At 33.2% G+C, this 21,748-nt stretch overlaps 1 protein-coding gene across 7 annotated transcripts in view; it reads right to left on the bottom strand.

The window, feature by feature from the left end:
- The window catches only part of LOC118188578 (SPARC-related modular calcium-binding protein 1-like), a 426,446-nt gene that overhangs the window by 164,662 nt on the left and 240,036 nt on the right, over positions 1 to 21,748 (bottom strand). For 6 of the 7 annotated variants that reach the window (XM_085816952.1, XM_035359050.2, XM_035359054.2 and 3 more), the window contains exon 3: positions 5,031 to 5,285. In XM_085816952.1, the coding sequence (XP_085673078.1) occupies positions 5,031 to 5,285 (255 nt within the window). The remainder of the gene's footprint in view (positions 1 to 5,030; positions 5,286 to 21,748) is intronic. The other variant, XM_085816954.1, reaches the window with a different exon arrangement.

Here is a 21,748-nt window from a genome sequence, read left to right on the forward strand (position 1 = left end):
GTTTAATAACTGATTTTTCAAAATTTTTCTGTATCATTCAATCGTATTGTCAAAAATTCATGCTAAAAATCATTATCTACATCTAAGATTATCAAACATTATCTAAAAATTAATAAAGAATAAAAATGGTGCAACAGGTGTTATATAATTTTTAATTTTCTTACTGCTTAATTGCCGACTCAGACTTCCATCGCGTTTACCGAAATTTTAAACTCTATCTGCCGACAATAATTAGCAGGAAATTTTCCAAGTTTCAGTGACAGATGTGTCTGTTTATGAAAATTGATGCAGTGAAAAGAATAGTTGCATTCAGATTTAATATATTTTAAACGCCGACCTGTTTCGGTATGGCGGTTAGCGAAGCCGGCTGCCTAGATTCGAATTCCGTATACGGCAAGGGTATTTTCAAGTAAATATTGTCTTTACGGCAAGGCATAGAAAATTCGCCGCGCTGAAAGTGTCCTCGAAAGGTTGATGGCAGGGGAAGACAACTATGAAACTTATGGATTCTATTCTGTAGAATTACAACATTAAAATGATATTTCCAAAAGTCTTTGAGTGCTAGTATATGGCATTGGTTAATTGAAGTACCTATGAAAATCAAATGTTGCCGACTCAGTGTTCATAAATCGAGATATCGTTCGTAATCCGAGGTGATTTTTGTTCTTGAAGTGAGGCGTTGGCGATCCGAAGTTCCGCTGTATGCATATTTCGTAATGTTCTGAGGTAAAGATGAAAGGAACATCGCAAATACATGTTTCCAATATAACAGCTTTTCTACTGATCCAAAAATAGTATCTCCACAGTGGAAAGTGGCAAAACTGGAATTGTTTGCCATCTATTTTGTAATCTGAAGAGGAGCACACAGCACTATCTGAATTTACTGAAAATATAGCGTAATTTAAAAAATTTAAATTGCTGATTGATGATAGAAACGGGTGTTTAAAGAAAATTTTTGTTTGAAATCGCATTTCAAAAATAAACTGCTCTTTGGTACAGCGCAAGCCTCATTTCGCGGACCACATGTGGTCTTCGAAGGCTGCTCTCGCGATCTTGTTAGATTTCCTTCTGTTGGAATTTGCATTTCAAAAGCAAAATGCTGTTTGCTACAACGCGAGTCTCATTTAAATTATGCACTATAGCAGCGTTTCACTATCTATGGTCTGTGAACCACAAGTGGCTTTCGAAGGCTACCCTCATGTTCGTCTTAGATTTCCAAAAACGCCAAAAGATAAAATTCAAATTAATCGCGTTTACCATCCTACGGCTAAAACTCTCAGAGTCAGGAAATTGCACCTGGCAGTTGTCTATCACGTTTTCTTCCAAGGCTTACATTTTATGAAATTTGTTAGATGTCACCTTACCAGCGGACTTCCCACTCTAGACTTATAAATGGAAAAGGCTTTTAAAGCACTATGACAGTGGAGCTTCTCCCGATCTTTTCGCTGCACATCTGGAGCCACAGCCCTAATCCAACTGGAAAAGATCTCAGTACATTACAATGCATACATATGCCGAGAATTCTTTTCATATGGTTACAACTTTCTTAATAGCTTTGGAGTAGAGCATCATGTGGTAGTTTTCAGTGGAGCACCATGTTTTTTTATAGATGAGTCCGAGATTCAGCTTCAATATTGATTCTCAGCGTACCCGTATTTGAAGAGAGCCTGGAACACGATACCAACCCTCCCTCATCACAGAAAAGGATAATTACGGTGGTAGAGGTATAATGGTTCGGGTAGGCATTATGTTGGACGGTCGCATACCTCTGCATGTGTTTGAGAACGGTTCACTCACTGCTATTAGGTTTAAACAGAAGATTTTAGAGCCTTCTGTTCGACATTTCAGGGACACTACTGATCCTGGGTTCCTGTCAATGGATGACAGTACACGTCCACATAGGGCTCAGCTGGTCGATGATTACAAGGAAAGCGAGAATATTTGCCAATAGAAATAGCTCAGCCAAGCCTGACCTTAAAATTAAAACGCATATCTCAGACTCTCTTCGGAGGGCAATTTCATCTCGCTATCGCCTTCTAAGAATTATCCCCGAATTGAAAACTGCCTTGCTGCAGGAGTGGGGTGGACTGCAGCAGGATCTCCTCAACTGTCTCCTGCCTAGCACGCTGTCACGTTGTGCGACCTGCCTGGTTGTGAGATGAGTCTAATACCCAATATTAGACTAATTTTCAGTTCGATATCACAGTGTGGATTTTGGAAATCCCTACACTAAAACCTTTAATCATGCGTACATAGAATGACTTTTGAATGCCACATTTCTTTTTCTGTATTAAATGCTTATGTGTATCAAATTTCATTAAAATCTGTTTAGTTTTTTCAGAAATTTGAAATAACGACCAAATTCTCTTTATTTTACAAACGAGTATAACTGAAATGGAAATTTCTTCTAAGAATACTTAAGATCATATTTTCATGAACATAACACAAACCGAAATAAATTTGCATAATTCTAGAATTACCTTCCATTCTGTTCTGTAAAAACAGATCAGTTCTAAGTCTTAAGTTTTAACAGAATGTTTTTCAATTGTTTCGTTTGCTCTAAGAGAGAAAATAACTTCTTTCTCATTCAAGCTTTTTTTATTCAGTAATTCTCAGTTCATTCGACTCATCACTGTTTGCCCACTTTCTTTATAATCTAAAACAGCGAATTAGCCCAAAGCTATCAGCGTTAATTAGAGATTCGTTATTTTCTGCCTATTTTATATAAATTTAGATAAGAAATTATATAAAGGTTATATTATATATACATATAAATAAATATAGGTAAGAAAGGGCCAGCACAAGAATTTCACCATTATTGTACAGGTATAGCCACATTGCATTTATCACTCAGCTTCATTTCCATTTCAATGCAGAACGCTCCAGGGAAAGGATTCTAGGGTCTGTTAGCCCTCTTTCCCAACCACCAAATCCTAAGAGAGGATTTTTGTATCGCCAGAATTTTTAGTATCCCATGCTGCACAGACATTATACACTTACAAACAAACATGCTTTCTCCGGAATTCGAACTCGGGGCCAACGATACGGCAGTTAGTATCGCTAACCACTATAACGATTAGAGCGGCAGTACTTAAAAGCACTATATCTTACCCCCGTTTAGTTTGAATTACTTTTGTTTATATTATTCTTTTTACTTCTCTACTGACCATGTGGCTTATGATTGTGTTTTACTTTGTCATTATACGTAGAATAAATTAATTTCCAAATGTCAGTTTAACGGAAACCATGAAATTTCAGTAATTATAGACACTAAAAGTAATTAGGTTACGCTCAGTCAAATCTGTGTCTTGTATGGAGATATTGATAAGCAAGAAAGAATATGGTTAATTACCTATTCAAATTAAGTAATGCACGGATCATTGAATACACACAGGATAAAATCAACTAGTTATGAACACACACCGAATAACTAAATTAACGCCTAGCTAGTCAGCATGGTGGTTAGCAATTCATAACTGTTATGTCTGTCTGATTTTGTTTTCTTTGATTTTTTAATTTTTCATGTGTTTCTGTTATTAAGCTGTCCCTCCTATACAATCCTACGTATTACTTTGAGCAGCTCCAGTTCTCATTCTGATTCTGTCGTTTCCTGATTGTTCAAAGGAATACATGTGCTTAAGTCTTCTATGATGATCTCATGCTCACATTAAGAACCTATAGCCATGTGATGAGTGAGCGTATCTACATAACACGTGTTGCTGCCCAAGCACATCAAGGTCCATAAAAACCACTCGATGATTTGGCATTAAAATTCTATGTGAATAACATTCCGGACGGAGGCCCACTAGGGCGGCGTTCAGAATTATGAATAGTGGTTATTGGTTAAAGCACAAATGGAAACAGGTTGGGTTCCGCATAATGCCTGCCTATTTATTTTTCTGACGCTGTTCTTTCATTTAACGTTGAAATATTTGTCTCTACCTATGGTGTATCTTAGGAATCATTCATTCGATGGTCTAGTCGTCACTACTATAAGTATGTGTTTTACTTGTATAAGTGTGTGCGAACTATTATCTAATTTCTATTATTCTATAATGTGCTTACATGTTTTATATGTGTTATATATGTGCTTTTATATGTGTTTTACAAGTGTTTTGTATGTATCTTTATATGTGCAAGTGTATGTACTTGCATGTGTATGTATATGCTGTAATTAGTGTCTAACAGTGTCTAACAACCAAGATGTAACAAATCATTCGCCTATCGATCAAAACTAGGCCATGTACAATTACGTAAAATTCTTCAATAAACCCCTGAGGTGGCCTCATGAGGCTCCTGGGAGTTGCTGCCACTAGATAGGGAAGGGCGCGGGACATATGCCTGTTTACCTCTGTTAAACATCAGGCGTCTCCGTCCTCCGTCACCTGTCTTTGGCTTACGGCAAAAAGGTCATTAACTCCATTCACACCTGCGAAACAGAGTTTAAAGCTGTAGCCAGTAAGGGAAGATAAAACTGCATATGCGTAAGTGTGCAGCTAAACGAAACCGTCGACCGAATATCATTACTTTTTTCTTCGCTATGATTGGTCGGTTCTTATACCAAGTCGGCATAAATTCGAAAAGGTGGACTCTTTAGGTAAACTCCTTCCATCGAATTTTGTGACATAGCAAGGTCTTATTGCCTAGGAAGGAAATTCGGCTTATGCCAGTTATTATTGCAAATCCCTCGTCTGAATGCAGCTTTAGGGAATAGTCTCGGTCAGACCAATGGATTCGCTTTTTCCTCAGCGAATGAAAATAAAATTGTGTTAGGCCATTAAGAAAGTAAAATTTCACTTAATGTATCCTGATGAATTACTACTAACTTAACAGCAATTCCTTATGAATTTTAAAACTACAAAACTCGCATGCAATTTACGGGTAGCAGTCAAAATACTAATATAGTTGGGTATTTTAATACTGATCTAAGCGTAACTGCTAAACATTCAGAGGTCTAGATTTTTCCCAAAGTCCCTTGAATAGTTAAAAATTACAGCAAAATTAGATCAAAGGAGCCATTCGATACGTACCTCCCTCAGCAATCTGAGGCCTACCTTTCTCAGCCAACTGTTGCCTAACTTTGACAGCGCAATTGGGTCGCTCGTGTTGAATAGAGGATCCTTTGACTGGTTTGCCTGCTTCATCGACGCACCAGCAGTAACCCGTTGATGTATGGCATTGAACTTCAGCATAACTTCCATCAGGTTTGCAATCTGGAATGAAAAGCTCAGTCTTGTGCCCTTGCTCCAACATGAGAGTCCTCTGAGCTTCACAACGTGCCTTTTCTGAAAAGGAAAAAAACAGGGTTTTTTTGTTTATTTTTTTTTTTGTTTATTTATTTATTTTTTTTTTTTTTTCAGAATTGCTAAAAAAAAAAAAGTTATAAATGCAATTGCAAATTTTAAATTGAACTGTTATTTTCAAAGAAACCAACCGCACAGAATTTTAAAGTGGTAACGAAAGTGAAAAAAGCAAACTCTTTAAAATTTTGAAATTACTGGAAAGAACTAAATTTTAATTAATGTAAAAAATATAAGATTATTTATATTACTTTAAATATTAATATATAAATAAATATATATATATTAGCGATTTTTGCGATTAAAGATTTTTCTTAGCAGTTTTTTACGTTTTTAAGCAAATAGGTCTTGAAAATACTAATTTTAATTAAAATGCTGTCTAAATTTTTTTTTCATTCATGGTTTTAAATTGAATTTGCAACCCTTGGAGATCGTATATGGAAAGTTTTCTTATTATAAATTATTATGAATTATATATATTATTATATACAGTACTATAAATTTACATTATTTTTTGAGAATGTGAAAATCTTCAACGTAAATCCGAGTCAGTAACTGGAAAACTTGGTTGGTAATTTTCTCAGAATAAAATCAAAACTGGGATTAAGTGCCCAACTATGATTAAATATCGAAGGTTTATTTACTTCTTTATGAACATAAGATTCTTGTTTCTTGACATGCAGTTTTAATGCAGTGTTGGTTTGGCTTTTATGTGTCAAATCTCTCCGCAAGTAGAATTGAAAGTTGAAGTTATCTTCAAGAATTAAAATCAAAAATGTGATCTCTAAGGATCCAACAATGAGTTTTATTAATAGTGAGAAAATGACTTAAAGACTGAACTTGAGGAGAATATCAGTAATTTTATGACTCAGAGAAAGATAAAATGGGATGAAAATGATGCTATCAAGTTATTTTTAGCAGAAGAAAATCTTTTATAATAACAATAAAAATTAATTTTAAAGGCTTTATTTATAGTTCTGAGAGAAAATTCACCTTTCAAAGACAAGTGATTTAAAATAACTGAGTTTATGAGAAAGAAAAGAATTTTGAAGAACAAGCATTGAGAACCAAATAAACGTAAGAGTAAAAAGAAACTATTTTTTGTTTAGCACGGTCAGTTTTCCCATCAGAAGACAACAAACAGAAAAAAAATTACGATAAACAATAAGGCTGAAATAAATTTACTGCAGATAATTAGATTAACGAGGAGAGGAAGGAAGTTATCTGTTTCAGTTTCAAAAATGAAAAGAATGAGTGGAATAAACAGAATTCCCAACACATGAAAGTCAAATCATATCAAACGGACCACCACCGTAGCAAAAAATGAATCTCTTAGTGTGAATACGCGTGAAATGTAATTTGAGAAATCGTGTTTCTAGACATCTGAATGCTCTCTCAATGGGAATGTTATCAAAAAGGCATCTTTAATGTAAATAAATAAATTAATTAATTAAAAATACGAAAAAGTAAAATAACTGATGAAGAGAAACATCCTTAAGTTGGCAACCCCCCCCCATTTTTTATGTAAAGTATTGCGAGAAATTAATGTAGAAAATTTATGAAATAAATATTACGCTAAAGCAGAATTCCTTAAACTATGGATCGCTATCGAAATTTCGAAAACTATTGAAATTTGGGGTCATGAAATTCAATTTGATAGCTGAATTTAAAGAAACTGCATTATGAAGACTTTTAAAGAAATTACATTGATTGGCATTGATGAGATTAGATTTTTAAAGACATTACATTAATTAATATTAATGAGAGTAATTACCTAAAATAACTTAAAGAAATATAAATACCCGTTATATAAAATACAAATTGTATATAACAGGTGTAAAAACTCAAGCTATTTGTGAAAACTCAATTTTTTAAGTTTGAACCTAGCGATTCAAACTTAAAACTTGAGTTTTCACAAAAATCCTTGATGAACTCTAGATCAGAGTTAGAACTAGATTTTTCGCTATTTCTAATATGGCATTAAATGTTCTTCTCTCATTCAGCCCCACATATTTTTATAAAACTACTTTTTCAGTTTCAACGCTAATTAAAACCAAATGTCGTTCAACGCTGAAATATGCTGAAGATGCTTTATGTCAGCAGTGTCAAATATCTCAAATTTAATTTGCTAGGCAGCAGAAAACAAACACATCTGTCTCATTGGAAATTTCATTAATTTTTGTCTACTTAAAATAAATCCTAAAATACTTCTTTTTATATGTATATTGTTTACCAAAGAAGTAAATTATTTATGGGAGGATATTTGTTCTTACATCTTTATTGTATACTTAATATCTGGGGTCCCGAAAAAAATCTCGGTGATAAAAAGGGGTCGCGAGTGAAAAACGTTTAAGAAGACCTGCGCTAAAGGATATGGTTGTTAAGTTAGAAAGTACATGCTGAAATGGAATTGCAGTTCTTTTATCTTCCTTTAAGTTATTTTATTTGACAACAAGAGTTTAATCATACAAAATTATTTTTTGAAAACATAAATAAATGCAAGAGATAATGCGATGGGAATGTTTCAAAAATAGTAAATTTTCATTTATTTTTCCGTAATTTACTTGCTTTTAAAACAAATTTATTAACAATTAAGAAGAGGATATTTATAATGAAAAATTTTTAATTGTAAAATAACTCGGAGTCATGACCATCATATAAATACTTAGCGACTTTAATATACTTTTAGCGATCATATAAGTAAGTACGTAACGAACGTTATATAAATACATAGATTATATAGTTGGGCGTCATGACCAACTTTTCATAATTTACTTAATTTTTCTTATTCAATTTCCTCACAATTTAAAATTTTTTCTTGGAGGGAAAGCGGTTTAAAAGAATATTTTCTCTTATAAATTTCAAGAAAAAGATTCAGCTCGTTAACATTCAAAAACATTTCTTCACCTTTCACTTAAACACGAAGAGAAAAAATAAGCATTTATCTGCTGAATGAAAAAATGGCATCCAAGCTGTTGGAGCATCGAGGAAAGAAATAGGAAAAGGAATATGACGACATCTCAGAAGGCTCTTAATTCTGACCAATTACAAAAATTGCAATTCTGACTCTTTTAACTCCTCTATAAAGATATACATCACAGGATTGACGTAAATGGAGAAAGAAAATATAGAGAGTTCACACTTAATCTTCCTAGTAATTAAAAGCTTTAAAGACATATTTTTATGAAGATAGAAAAATCCCGCTGAACACGAATTAGATACTCGTTATAATAACTATTTATTTATTAGCAGTTTATTCATTACTATGTCTATGAAAATATTATTTCATTCTGTAAAGTGTTCCAATTTTTTTTTAAATTCAAAGCTTCGATTCATGATTTGAATTTATAACCGAAAATATAAAAGAATGCATATGCTTTAGGTTACTTTTCTTACCATTTCTTCCTGACTCTTTCGCAACAGCACTCACGAAAACTAAGCCGATAAAAATGCCTTAATAACAATTTACAAAATATTTCATTAAACTATCGGTGTTCCTCGAAAACAGCGTTGGAAAATCAACATGTGCGGCTGCTCTATACACAATCTAAGATTTTTAATTTGCGTGCTTTAAATTCCTCAGTTAGAAACTTTTAAAACTGCTTCCTAACAAAGCAAGACTGTGGAAGCGCCGCATAACTTGAGTGGCTGGCTAGTCAGAAAAGTGGAAGTAGCTAAACAATATTCTAAACAAGAACATTTAATTACAAACAGCTCATTTTCCCTTGCAGTTTCCCGCCGTCGAAAGAATTCCAGCTCAGGGGAAAAGCACGAGAGAAAATTGTTTATTCTAAACACTCTCCCGCCACCATCGAGTAGGGAATGAAGCGACAATCGGGAGGAATATCTATTGTTCTTGCAGAACTTTCGTAGTTACGAGCTCGACTCCTTTTTAACGATCAAATTTAACTACCGCAGCATATTTTGCCAGAGTAGAATATAAAACAATTAATCCGAAAGCTAGAATTTATCGCAATGAGCCACTGGCAATGCGGACGTTTGCTCATGTAAGTGGTGCGAAAACAATTAGGTATGAAAAGAGTAGGTTATTATCTGAAGATAAGAGTATTTTTATGTCCCCTGTGGAGGATTCATTGTAATGGTAGTAATCATTGATACTAATGAGAAAATTTCAAATTTGATATTTTTACAACGGAAAATCTACCAATTTACTCACATTATATTCAATTCGAAACCGGAAAATAAATGTATTATTGTAGTTATTTTAGTTCGGTCGCAATTATATCCCAATCAAATGTAATTAATTTTTGGCAAATACAATTTTTTTTAAAGTAAGCAAATTTCACACTAAAATTAATTTTAATTTTGGAGAAATTATTATATATTCTTAAAGCATCTGAGAAAAACCCTTCCTTCTTCAGTCACTGACATTCTTTTCTATTCATAAAAAAACTCATCCAAAATGTAATACAAAGAACAAACATTGCGTCTTATGCTGCTACTGTTATGCAACCTTCTAATCTGTTATATTATTAGAAAAGGTTAAGCATGACCGATACCTGTCACTGATCAATGAGTCGAGAACATTTTATAGGCGACTGTAAGATTTTACCAACTTGCATCCCTATTTTGATTTGGAAAATTACAGAGAACGGAATCCGAGGATCTCGTACCCTTCTTCCTTTATCATAACTTTTCAAGGAAATTTTAGGCTCGACGGGTTCTCAAATGCCCCCGTGTTCCAAAGACAAATGCATTTATAAACATCCATGGCTTTTCTGTGACTCGAACTTGAACCCAATGATATGACGGCAGGATCCGTTAACCGCCATACTAATAAAAGCGGCTCGTATTTATATTTAAGTGTTTGAAAATAGATTTATATACTCTTGAGACAGACAGAACTAATTGACACGGGGAATTTCGAAATTAGAAAAATAGAATTTAAAATTAATGTTGGTTTCATAGAAAAGCGTACGCATTGCGATAGAACCTGACACAGTTCCTTCCTCTTCAAGGTTAAATATTCCGAGCCATTTCGAAGGAAACATATTTAACCAATTATATACTATATAACAACAGAAAAATAAAAAGTTTATTATAACATTATTTATTGAGCAAAGTAACGAGAAAATTATTTAAAAAATATTGATCCCTCAAAATTTTTATAATCTATCAAATTAATGTATTCCTTTCTAACCTTTTGAACTATTATCGAAACAGTTGTAAGGTATATTTTAATTTTATAATAGTTATTTTAATTCAATACATCTTTCCTATCTTATCTAGTTGAACTTACAGCTCCCTACCAGAATGAGTTTTTAAAATCGCGTTGCGTTAAATGCAAATGAGGAGGATAATAGTATTTAAGTCAAGTTCAAGCGCGCCTCAGTAGTTTCCTGAGCAGTTTTGCCTTTGGGACACGTCTCTCTAACGGCCGTTTACGTGCCTTTTGATAGCTTCGCTTTCTAATAGCTTACCGGCCAACTACTTTAGAATTGTGTTAGTTTCGACTAAATATCTTAGTTAGTCATTAGTTAGTTCTTATATTTTAAGCCCAAGTGGAGGCTTTGCTGTACGCCCTGAGAAAGGGGCCGACTGTATATCTTTATTTGGAGCAAATAAAGGGTAATTAACCCTGCTTGAGTTTACGTTTCTGTTCTTGGACTTGAGCGATTACTCACTTGGTACTTCACTAGGTTCCTCGACACTTAGTTTAACAGAATAAAAGTGGGGAACTCTATACAGTCATAATATTTTAAACTAGTGTTTATCTTCAAAGTAAGATCATACACGCAGTAAACATATGAAGAGCAAACATTTCGTTCAGTAACAAGATGATTATATTTGAAGGATGGTATTTTTGAACAGTTCCCGAACGTGGCATGCATTTCCGACATGATCCTTTTTTTCCTCTTGCCTTCCTTTTTTGAGAAAAACAGAAGATGTGCTCATTTTAAAAACTGACAACAATTAAGAAATTGTGATGTATTTTATTCTTCTTCCAGCAGGCTCGCCGTTTGTCTGATATTCCAAATGGATGCATTTCATAACAAAGATTTAAAAATTCTGCTATGTACTGCTTTTTTAATGCTATGGTTGATTGTTATATAGTAGTATAGTTTGCTTAGATTCCTACATATTTAAAAAAATAAAAGCTAGGGTTATTAACCTTAGTGTGTTGTTACATAAATAATATTTTTGAATTCAACAGAAACAGATCAAAAAATTTCAGACAGACATATTTCTAAATCCACAATTTGATCAATCGCCGCTTTTAGTTACGATCTTCAATAATTCGAGGAATTACTATTTTGATTTAGATACTGTCTAGACTAGTTTTCGAAACTTATAACTACTTATAAGTGTCTGGATTTCACTCCAGTCTCGATACAATGAAACTTTGATAAATAATTTAAAGTTTGAAATGATACCGAATTTTTATTTTTGCGTGCATTTTAGAACATGGCATTTAACAGACGTTAAATCGTAGGCCATTAACGAAGAATTTGAGCCATACATTGTTATTATGAGGTTTTTGTTTTAAACTTTCCTGACTTAACATCTGGATCCAGTAATACTAAATGCTGTTCGAGGTTTTAAAAATAATTCTGCTTATAAGAAAATAGATCCTACCATGTTAGCAATGCAGAGGACATCTTAAGGATGTACAAAAGCCCACGTGCACAATTACTTTTATCTAGCTGTGTTTTTACTTTTAGCTAAGTAACATTTTTCTGTAAATTCCTTTATAATATTATGCAAAACTGCTCTGTTACTCGGGCTCATAAAATTTAAGAGAAACAGAAGAAGGACATTTATTAGTTAAAAAAAAAAACTTGTAAGGTTTCAGATTTTAAATTACGTCCAAATTTTTTTTTATATATATATTTTTTATTTATTTATTTATTTTTTACGTTTCGCGTGTTACCTTTATTTATTAAATATCATGTTCTTCGCACTTAAACCATAAATTTCAGTTCAATAGCAAAGTCGCAAAATAATTTTAAAATGAGTCCTTCTTTAGAATTTCTGATACACAGTTCCGCGCGCTGGAGATAAAAAAAAGGTTTTTCCCCGTAGATTGTTCCCATTGCTCGCTTTCAAATCATTGAGTTTGTTCCTCAAAAATTCGTTAAAGTTTTACAAAATATGAAATCAATAATAAAAAAAATTCCAAATTTCAAGTTTGGGCTTCCACATGCCCATATTAGCAGTAGGATTACGTTATTCAAAATTCGATGGCTCTATGTACCGCTGTTTTATCACAATGCGAGAAATACACATACATTTATGCAGATTTTTTATTATTTAATTTCTTCAAATATAATGCAGGACTCTAACATTTGGTGGCAACAGTTTGAAAAGTGAAACGGACATTTATAGTGATTCAACGCAAAATCGCAAAACGAAAACAATAGTCTTCAGAGATAAAGCCCCTTTGGACTAACAAAAGCATGCGGACAATATTTCAATATAATAAATCTTGGATCTTTGCCATCATGGGAAAACATGCATCATTCAGTTTCCTGTAGAAATATATATGTTAATATGTTATGGCAAATATATATTTCAATGATACGTTTCGATACTTTCATCATTCTCCCAAAACTGAATCATAAGTTTATGCAAATAAGCAAAACATCCTTACTTATAAAAATAATTGAATAATAATATAAGTAAAAGGATCAACGAAAAATGGCATATATGAAATTTCAAGTCTGGATTGTCAAATAACTTCTTATGTTTTACAGTTAATGTTTCAACTTATTTTCAAGTTATGACTCAAAATAATTACAATCAGTGTTTAATATAATTGCAATTAATCATCTATTTTTTTTATTTCATAGCTCAGCCTATTCCCAATTCATGGTTCAACTTATTCCTAATTAATGAATCTACCGAACAAATGGACAACTTTTGCATCTTTTGTAACATTCTGAGCAGTATGATTGGGTGAAACGTTGAACAAATTTTTAACACACCAATATGCCAACGTTGCCTGCTGGTTATCGTTAAATTTTATGAACTGTTTTTAATTCTTTTAACAGTATACTTGTTTTTAAAGTAAGTAATCCAATTAAAAGTTTTTAAAATATCTTTATCGAACTAACTAATATCGCAGGTATATTTCTCACATTTAGAAAAATTTGATTACAATCGAAATGAGCTGATGACGAAAAAACGTTTCCTAGAATTCGCTGGAAATATCCAGTTGGTATATGCTTTTCTAAACAAAACTGTTGGCGTATGTTTTCCTACGGTTGGTTACTTGAATATGACAAAGTACACGAGGGTTATCTGCCTATATACCCCAAGAATGCCTAAAGGAAACTGGTTTGTATTCACGTTATATTTGGAGGAGACCTTATGAAAACCAACTTATACAGACAATCCGCTCGGCTGGGATCGAACTGTTGTTAAGCTATTATCATTCAACAATCTTAACTACTCGAAAAATTTTCCAACAGTAGCATAGCAATCGAATCATCGACTATGTTGATGATTTTCCTGGATTCGATAACTGACATCGAGACCCGGTGGTTAATTGGCTCCTTCTATAGTTTTTTGACGGTATGATATACAGAATGAGCCATAAGTTTTTGCTCTTTTGGCAAATAAATTAAAAAAAATAACGTAGTTAAACTACATTTTTCGATCGTTTATTTAACGGATTCGTCGAGATGTCTACCTTCATGTCTCTGGCATTACTGTAACCGAGTGAATAGATTTTAAAAGCACGATAACAATAATTCTTCCAATATAATCGGAGGAAGAGAATTCTGATTCTTGGGAGGCATGGCATATCAATTTGTTGTAGAACATTTTTTTTAACTATGGGTATTGACATGTCTTAAGCATGGCATGTGGCCCCTTCTTACTGCATCAAGATTCTCTTATCACAGCCTTCAAATTCTTGCTACTCTGCCTAACATCTAACTCATTTTCTTAGCTTTCCCGATAACACTCTAGAGTCATTAGGTTAATTTGAAGCAGAAAAGATGAAAAATATGCAACCGCCTTCGCCGGGAATCGAACCACGGACCTCTGGAATACCGGCCCAGTGTGCAGAACCACTACACCACGAAGACACGCTAGGGAAGTGGGAGAAATACCTTATATAGCGTCATGGTGAAACCAGGTTATTTGAAATTCCTGACCCATGAATTCATGAAATTAATGCTTAGGCACTGACTAATGTCTTTATGAATCGTAGTGTAGTCACAGAGACGCCGTACAGCTATATAAAAATCCCCTACAGGTATCTTTAAAAAACTTTTAGATCATTTCTGTAAACCTTTCATACTGAGTAAATCCCTGGAATTTATGTAACCCTAACACCACTGTCCACACATCCCTTAATAAGAAAAAAATATTTTCGGTCCATCCTATATACAGCGTTTATATCAGTTAATGATTTATAGTACTATAAAAATATGAAGCATTTGTTACACACTTTCTATTCATTCCTGCGATAGATTTTAGAGCCTAATGCTCTTAAGAAAGTTTACGATCTTTCTCATTATAGGAAACCATACATTTGAAAAATTTTCAAGGAACCTAGATTACTTTGTCACCAGATTACGCAACATTAGACAAGATGGGGTAAAAAAGGTCTTGGATCAATTTTCTGCCTACTTTGGTTAAGGCCTGTTATTCACAACAGACGTAGATGTCAATAATCTTTAATACTATACATCATATCTATACCATTCAATAGTAACGAACTCGCTAAGATATGAATTCACTGCAAAAGAATGTGTCTATAGATGATGTATGAGTTGTCTATAGATAAGCTGTGAGATTTTGGCTATAAAACCTAAATTTTATGCCTTAATTCCCTGACCATACAGCTAAATATTAATGTAGCGCTCTACTTTCACTTCCTCTTTTGTTTTCAATTGTTAGACGCACAATACAAGTATAATATTGGTAAATCCCGAAGTACAAGAATGGTAGATAAATTTTGTTAACTTAATTTAAATAATTAAATTATGTGAGTCATTTCTCAGACTTAAGCAATACTTTACAGAGGGTTAAAAATTTCACGGATCGACTAGTCGGCGAGTAACTTAATCACTAAATCATGATAATTGGCGTTGGCTTCTAGCTATTTTCAGCTCTAGTTATTTTAGCTGCTTCTAGTTATTTTCAGCAGCTAATTATTTCGCAGTTTTCCTAAGCCCGGCCTTGCTCCCATTAAGAAAAATTCCTTTCCCTAGACGAAAGCATTCCTGCACATCGGACAATAGACCTAATGTGTTTGTCATATTTAAATAATTCAAACCATAACCATTCTGTTGTATGTTTGTTTATGAAAAATTCGTATAATTTAAGCAAATGCCTATGTCTACTTCTTTTTACACTTTGATTCTAATAAGTATTAAAATGGTTTCACCATATATTAGATATATATTCTATTATCAATTTAACTTAGATCTAGTCTCAGAATTTTAATTTACCTAATAATTTAATTCCTTATATCGGTATTTAATGGATGTTTCTACTCTTCACAGAATCAAAAAGAACAGGAAAAATGCTACAGAAAATTTCTGAAAATCTTATATACAAGTTCTTTAATGCATCAATGTGTTTTTTTTCTGTTCGAAGGAAATGAAACAGTTGCAAACAAGGTGTAAGTTTTCCAAGCGAAGGAGTAGAAAAATAACAACATGAAGGTATAGGGAATGTAAAATCTAATAACAAAAACTACTCTAGCAACAGAGTTCCCAAACTAAAAGTCTATTCAAGAAGAGAAAAATATTGAATTCACGAATGAAGAAATCCGGGGCACAAAAAGCAAGTGAAAGTAGAGGCTTCCGAAACAAAATTACTCAACATGGAGATTCCCGAACAAGAAAAGCTATCGAAGGTGGAAAATGACAAGGAAGAAAACGATGGAGAGAATACAAAACCTCAGGAAGAAAAAAAAGTAAAATATATTTCTACAAATAGCAGATTAGCCAAAGAAGAGCCAAACTGCATTTTAAGAGCATAATAGAAAACAGCAAGTTTATACATAACACAATGGCCCAATTTACTTATGCTAATTTTGTGTACATTAAAACTCATTCACGAATAATCCCCTAACAGTTTCAAGAAATAAAACGCGAAACTTGGTACTCTTTTTCTTTTCTTGCTGAATAAGGATAAGCATACCCTGCGAAATTATGCGATCTGGAACGACACTGATGTCAGGCGTAGGTAGAAAATGACGAAGGAGTCACCCTTTCATGGGTGAGTCATTCAGGTGTTTTGGGGGAATGAAACGAATGTTGCTCTTCAGATATGATGAGCTAATAAAAATACTTCTAAAAGGCACTCCCCGTTAATTAATAAAAAAAAAATTAATGTTATTTACTTTCCATTCTCGTTCTCCTGACACCTACTGCTGTCAAGTTTGATGTCTTGACTTGAAGTGGATTGGTGTTAAGAAACGTGAAACCTACAGAATTCAACGAGTTGGCAAAAACTGTTAAATTTTTAATCACAAATCTAACAGAATCGAAGAAAACTTATTCGATCGGTTCCTAGTTTTCAATTCGCGGATTTGGTGCGTTGACACAAGAGAAAGTATTTTCAGTTGAGGGAAATATATTCATAGCAAGCTCCGCGCGCAAGCTATCCATTAAATATATATACACAATCAAATCTTCTATTAAATCTTTTCCTTTTAAATAAATGTGTAAGTCTCTAAGTAGCATTAATATGCGATGAAATAATACCATTAGCAATTTTTCTATTTTAATTTTTTTCTTTTCATATCTTAATTTCGATGAAAGTAATTCCTAAAGTAGTAGACCTATCGTAACCACTTAGTGTAACATTGTTCCTAGGGTTTAAATGAAATTTACTTATCAAGAGCAAATGGCAGTTTCCCTTTAAATTAATTTTTAAAACTTTTTAAAACTGTAAATTCTTTGAGGATTTAGACTGTAATCTGACGCTTTCAAACAGCAATTTTTAAGCTCTTTTTGCTTGTTTATTTATTTCAAGAAAAACATATAGTTTTGGGTGTTGTAAACATACTTAGTTGGTCTTTCTCATCTTAAGTATTAAATTAGAAAGAAAGGAGTTAATTGACAGCAGAGAATATGCCAACGGACAAAAGATAAGTAAATTTTGCATTAATATAAATATGTCTTTCAAGAGTGGGAGTAATTGAGTATTGTGAAAGGATTACAAATGATACCGAAAGTGATTAATCTTTTATCTAAATCGCTCTGTCATTAGAAGTAATTGTTCTGCAAGAAAAATTAGACGGGTATTTGACGCGTCTGCAAGACAGATTAGAACATGATTTTTAGAGCTCATTCCTAATGTTATTGATAGGTTCTGAAGTTATCCGATTAGATTTTCAGGCAATATAGAAAAAGGATTTTTACAATAAGCTATAGTGTCTTGATATCGAGAATTTTTTCGATATTTCTCGTCTTCTGAATACATAGAGTGTAGGGTAGTGTTCGAAGTCATATCGAGCTCATTTTTTTAACAGCCTAATTTTCACATCTCCTGGGTAATGTGCCACATGAATTAGAAAATTTAGCTCAAAAATTAAAATGTTCGTTTTATGTACACAGTTGTGTCACATGTGTTTCACATATAAGAGAAGAAATTTTAACTGAAAAGGCTCAGCAAATTAAGTCCCAAGGTTGTTTTAATTTTAAAAACTAGAAGAGGAATATAGTTTGTAAATTTTGAAAATAAAAAGAAAAGTACTTCTTTTAAATTATTGCGATCATCATAAAATGTAATTACATAGCAAGTAAAGTAATACCACCACACTATATAACATGAAAATTTGTCTAGGTTGCAAGAATTTAAAATTAAAAAAAAAAAAAAAGAAATGAATTTCATTAAGAAGGAGGCTATTGGTCCCCTCCCCAAAGAAAAACATCATGAAACTTTCAGATACACATAAATATGTGAACACATTGATAAGTTCAACATGTGAAACTTTAGTGTCGTCCGAAATTCTTAAAATAGGGCATAGAAAATGAGGATTGGATTCTTAAAATAGGATATAGAAAATGAAGCATGAGACCGTGTAAAACATATTTGATTGTTATTGGTTTAAAACATCCTGCCATTGATAGAAATCACGTACCTTATCATAAAGTTGCACACGACATTGTGATGCGGTGGAAGAAAGCAGGATTGCGAAGAACATTTGATGCACGCGACATTAAGAAAGTAACGACGGCACACTCACAGACAGACAGAAGTGTTACATATCTCATGCACAGTTAAAATTTACATCCGGAACAGAAGAGGAGTTTGAGGCGATGAAGAAGATGTGTGATGGATTTAAAATTGGGATAGCTGCTCCTTTGACCCAATAAAAGTCGAGTTATTAATTGCGATTTCCATTCTACAATCGTTCTGAAATCTCATGAATTCATGCCACTCTCCGTCGCACTGTAACACCTGTCTCAAGAGCCGTACACTCAAAATTTACTCGGTCTTGTCGAGACATATTTTCCAGAAATTATTACTGCTAAAGGCTTTACGACAGGATAAGCAACTCTCGTACAAAGCGCTTGTCAGTGTTGGAAATGTGTCGTCCAATGCGTCCTCTGCATCATCCAGTCTACAACATAATACTTATATATTACAACATGAGAAATGCAAGCAAATTGGCTAATCGCACAGCATATTTATTACTACACACTGTGGGAATGTTCACTATTCTTTGAACATTCCTATGCTTTGTCTCACAGTACGAAGCAAAAGACACTTGCATCTGACCTACACACCACTTTAATGTTCCTTATAAGTCAGTGACACCCTGTTTCGAAAGCTGGGTTAACTGAGAAATCAGCTCAGCTTCGCGTTGTTTGTTACAGCTTCGCTGTTGTTGCTGTGAACTTTGCTGTTGTTGTTTGTTCACATACTTTGCTCATAGTTGAAAAGTTCGTGGTGATTGTCGTCGGGAAGTCCAGCAGGATTCCTAGCAAGCCGTTATGTTGTAAGAATAACCAACAGGAAACGTTTAAAAACGAAATGTATGGGTAATTAATGACGGCTCCGTGTAGATCAGTAAAACGCAGTACAATGGCTGAGTGTGGTTCCTTTCATTCTCATTTGCTGTATATGGAAAACAGGATTCTGCCATGTATAGAAGTGATTATTCCGTGGAAAGTCTAGAATGATACTCACTGTGCAAGGCATTCATAATTAATTTCTAGTCACGTACTCCGAAGCATCAAAATCTGCAGTTATTGGAAATATTATACATGATATCCGATAAGACGGCAGTTAACGGCAGGTTTTAGTTTCTTTTAAGTATTGATCTTAGACGAAGTTCTAATTGAGAAGTTTCTCGGAATTTGTTAAATAAACTTTATAAAAATTTTCAGCATTGTAAAGAGGAGAGTACCAAAAAACAAATGTTTCAGTAGACAAAACGTTCCATTAATAAAATATTCATAAAATATTCATTATGTTTTTATGTGTGCTAACACAAAACGTGCTAGACATTTATGTGAACAATTAAAGGAGCTATTGGTAATTAATAGTCTCATGGGACAAGATACATGAATGCTGTTTTGTACACATACGGAATTATTAATTGCAAAAAGAAGCAATTTTCGCTCTGTGGTGTTTCTCCAAGCATATGGTCAAAATCTCATTAAAATTTCTTAGTAAAAACTAGTCAAAGTGCATAAAAAGCTGTTTCGTGAAAGTCAATGAATGCGTTCTTGAACATTTAATAAAATTTTGCACATGAAGGTATGAAATTTCCAAGCTTTGTGAGTGGAAGTATACGTCAATATTTAAGGGAATAAGACCTGAGGCCTAATTTTTCGAACACCTCGTTTATAAACCTCTGCTGAAAACAGCTCTATAACAAGATGGTCAATAATTCATTTACACTTTCCTTGTGAAGTACAAAACATTCTATGTGCTTTTGCGTATAATGGCATATCTAGCTAAAAACTGGAAGACTCAAATTCAGTTCCAGGAAAGGGCACAGTTGATTTTTCAAGGTATCCTGCTTCAGAAACTTAATGAATCTACAACTTCACATCACGAAAGAAAGTATTTAATTGCATGTAAATATATAATCTGAATCAAAGACAAATGGTAAAAAACAAATCAATTGAATGAGGTAAAATAATAGGCTATATGCTAAATAAAAAGTAAATTATAAAACACAGTAAAATACTAATTAATTGATAAAGGTAAAACACAAAAAATATATTAAAATTAAGAAGCGGAAAATGGTTAATTAGCCCAATTCAAAGTTCATTTTGGCTTTTCAAGGGAAATTTTTTAAAATGAACTTCGAGCCAAGCTAACTAACTCCATTACACGTTTCGCGAAACAGACAATTGAAACTTTGCGCGACAAATTTTTTAATGAATTATATAAACTATGTCTAAAAAACTTTAGTCTCAATTCTCTGTTCCAATTTCACGACGCGTCTGCATATATTGACACATTAAGGTGTAAAAAATGGAAAGGCAATTCCGATGTAAAGAAAAAATAAATAAATAGCGGTATGCTATTAGTCAATATATACAAGAACTTATGGGCTGGACCTGCGAGCTTAAAGAATTAAAACTTTGCAAAGGAACCGTAAATTATATTTAAAGCAAAAAGGAAAAAAATAATAAACAAGACGACAAGCAGAATGGGTCTTGCCAAGACCTAGAAAAACTTTTACAGAAAAAATTTAAAAAATCAGACCCGGAACTATGCTGTCTTCTCTGGTGACGAGGAAACTCGAAAAAAGGGCTTGACCATCCTCTTTCGCTTCCATTACCCTCCAACTTGTCGTATGACGTAGAAAGGGAAAAAACAATGTCACTGGGCAATAGCCAATGTCAAGTGACGGTCCGTTGGCGGCAACCTGACTCATAGCAAAAGGCGCGGAAAGATGTGGAAAAAGTTCAAAATGGCGTCTTGTCATAATAGTTTGTAGAAGGACTGGGTAAAGATGAAAATGGCTAATTCAGCAAAACAATACCTAAAATGGCCTCTATAGTAAAAGAAATAAAGAAAAAATAGTAACTTGTTAATTAAAGTCGTATTTCTTCAAGCTAGAGGGCTATCAAGCTGCCAGAAACGAAAAAGCCCGTTTGTTAATAATAGAATAGAATTGGCTATCAAAGTAATTTTATAACTATTTAAAAATAGCATTAAAAGTATTGTGCCAAATTTTAAGAGGAAAGAAGACGTAGTTACAAGAATTATTTGTACATTTATACATTAGATTTTCAGAATCAGCCATCTACTTTATACCGTCCCATTGGGCTTTAAGTATAAAATTTCATTATCTAATTCAAAAAATCTAAAAATTGGTAAGGCTAACGCCAGCATTTTTTAAGGTATTTTTAATTACTTTTTGAGGAATGAGGTTATATATATATATAAAGAAAATCCGGTACATTTTATTAAAACCTTAATAACGTATGTAAAAGTGACTATTACAAACAGAGGTTATGCCCCTGTTGGGGTAAAATTTCTTTAGATGGGCTCAC

Source organism: Stegodyphus dumicola, chromosome 5, assembly GCF_044657685.1.
Source record: "Stegodyphus dumicola isolate Sdum_Otavi_A_Nest chromosome 5, ASM4465768v1".
NCBI classification, from domain to species: domain Eukaryota; kingdom Metazoa; phylum Arthropoda; class Arachnida; order Araneae; family Eresidae; genus Stegodyphus; species Stegodyphus dumicola.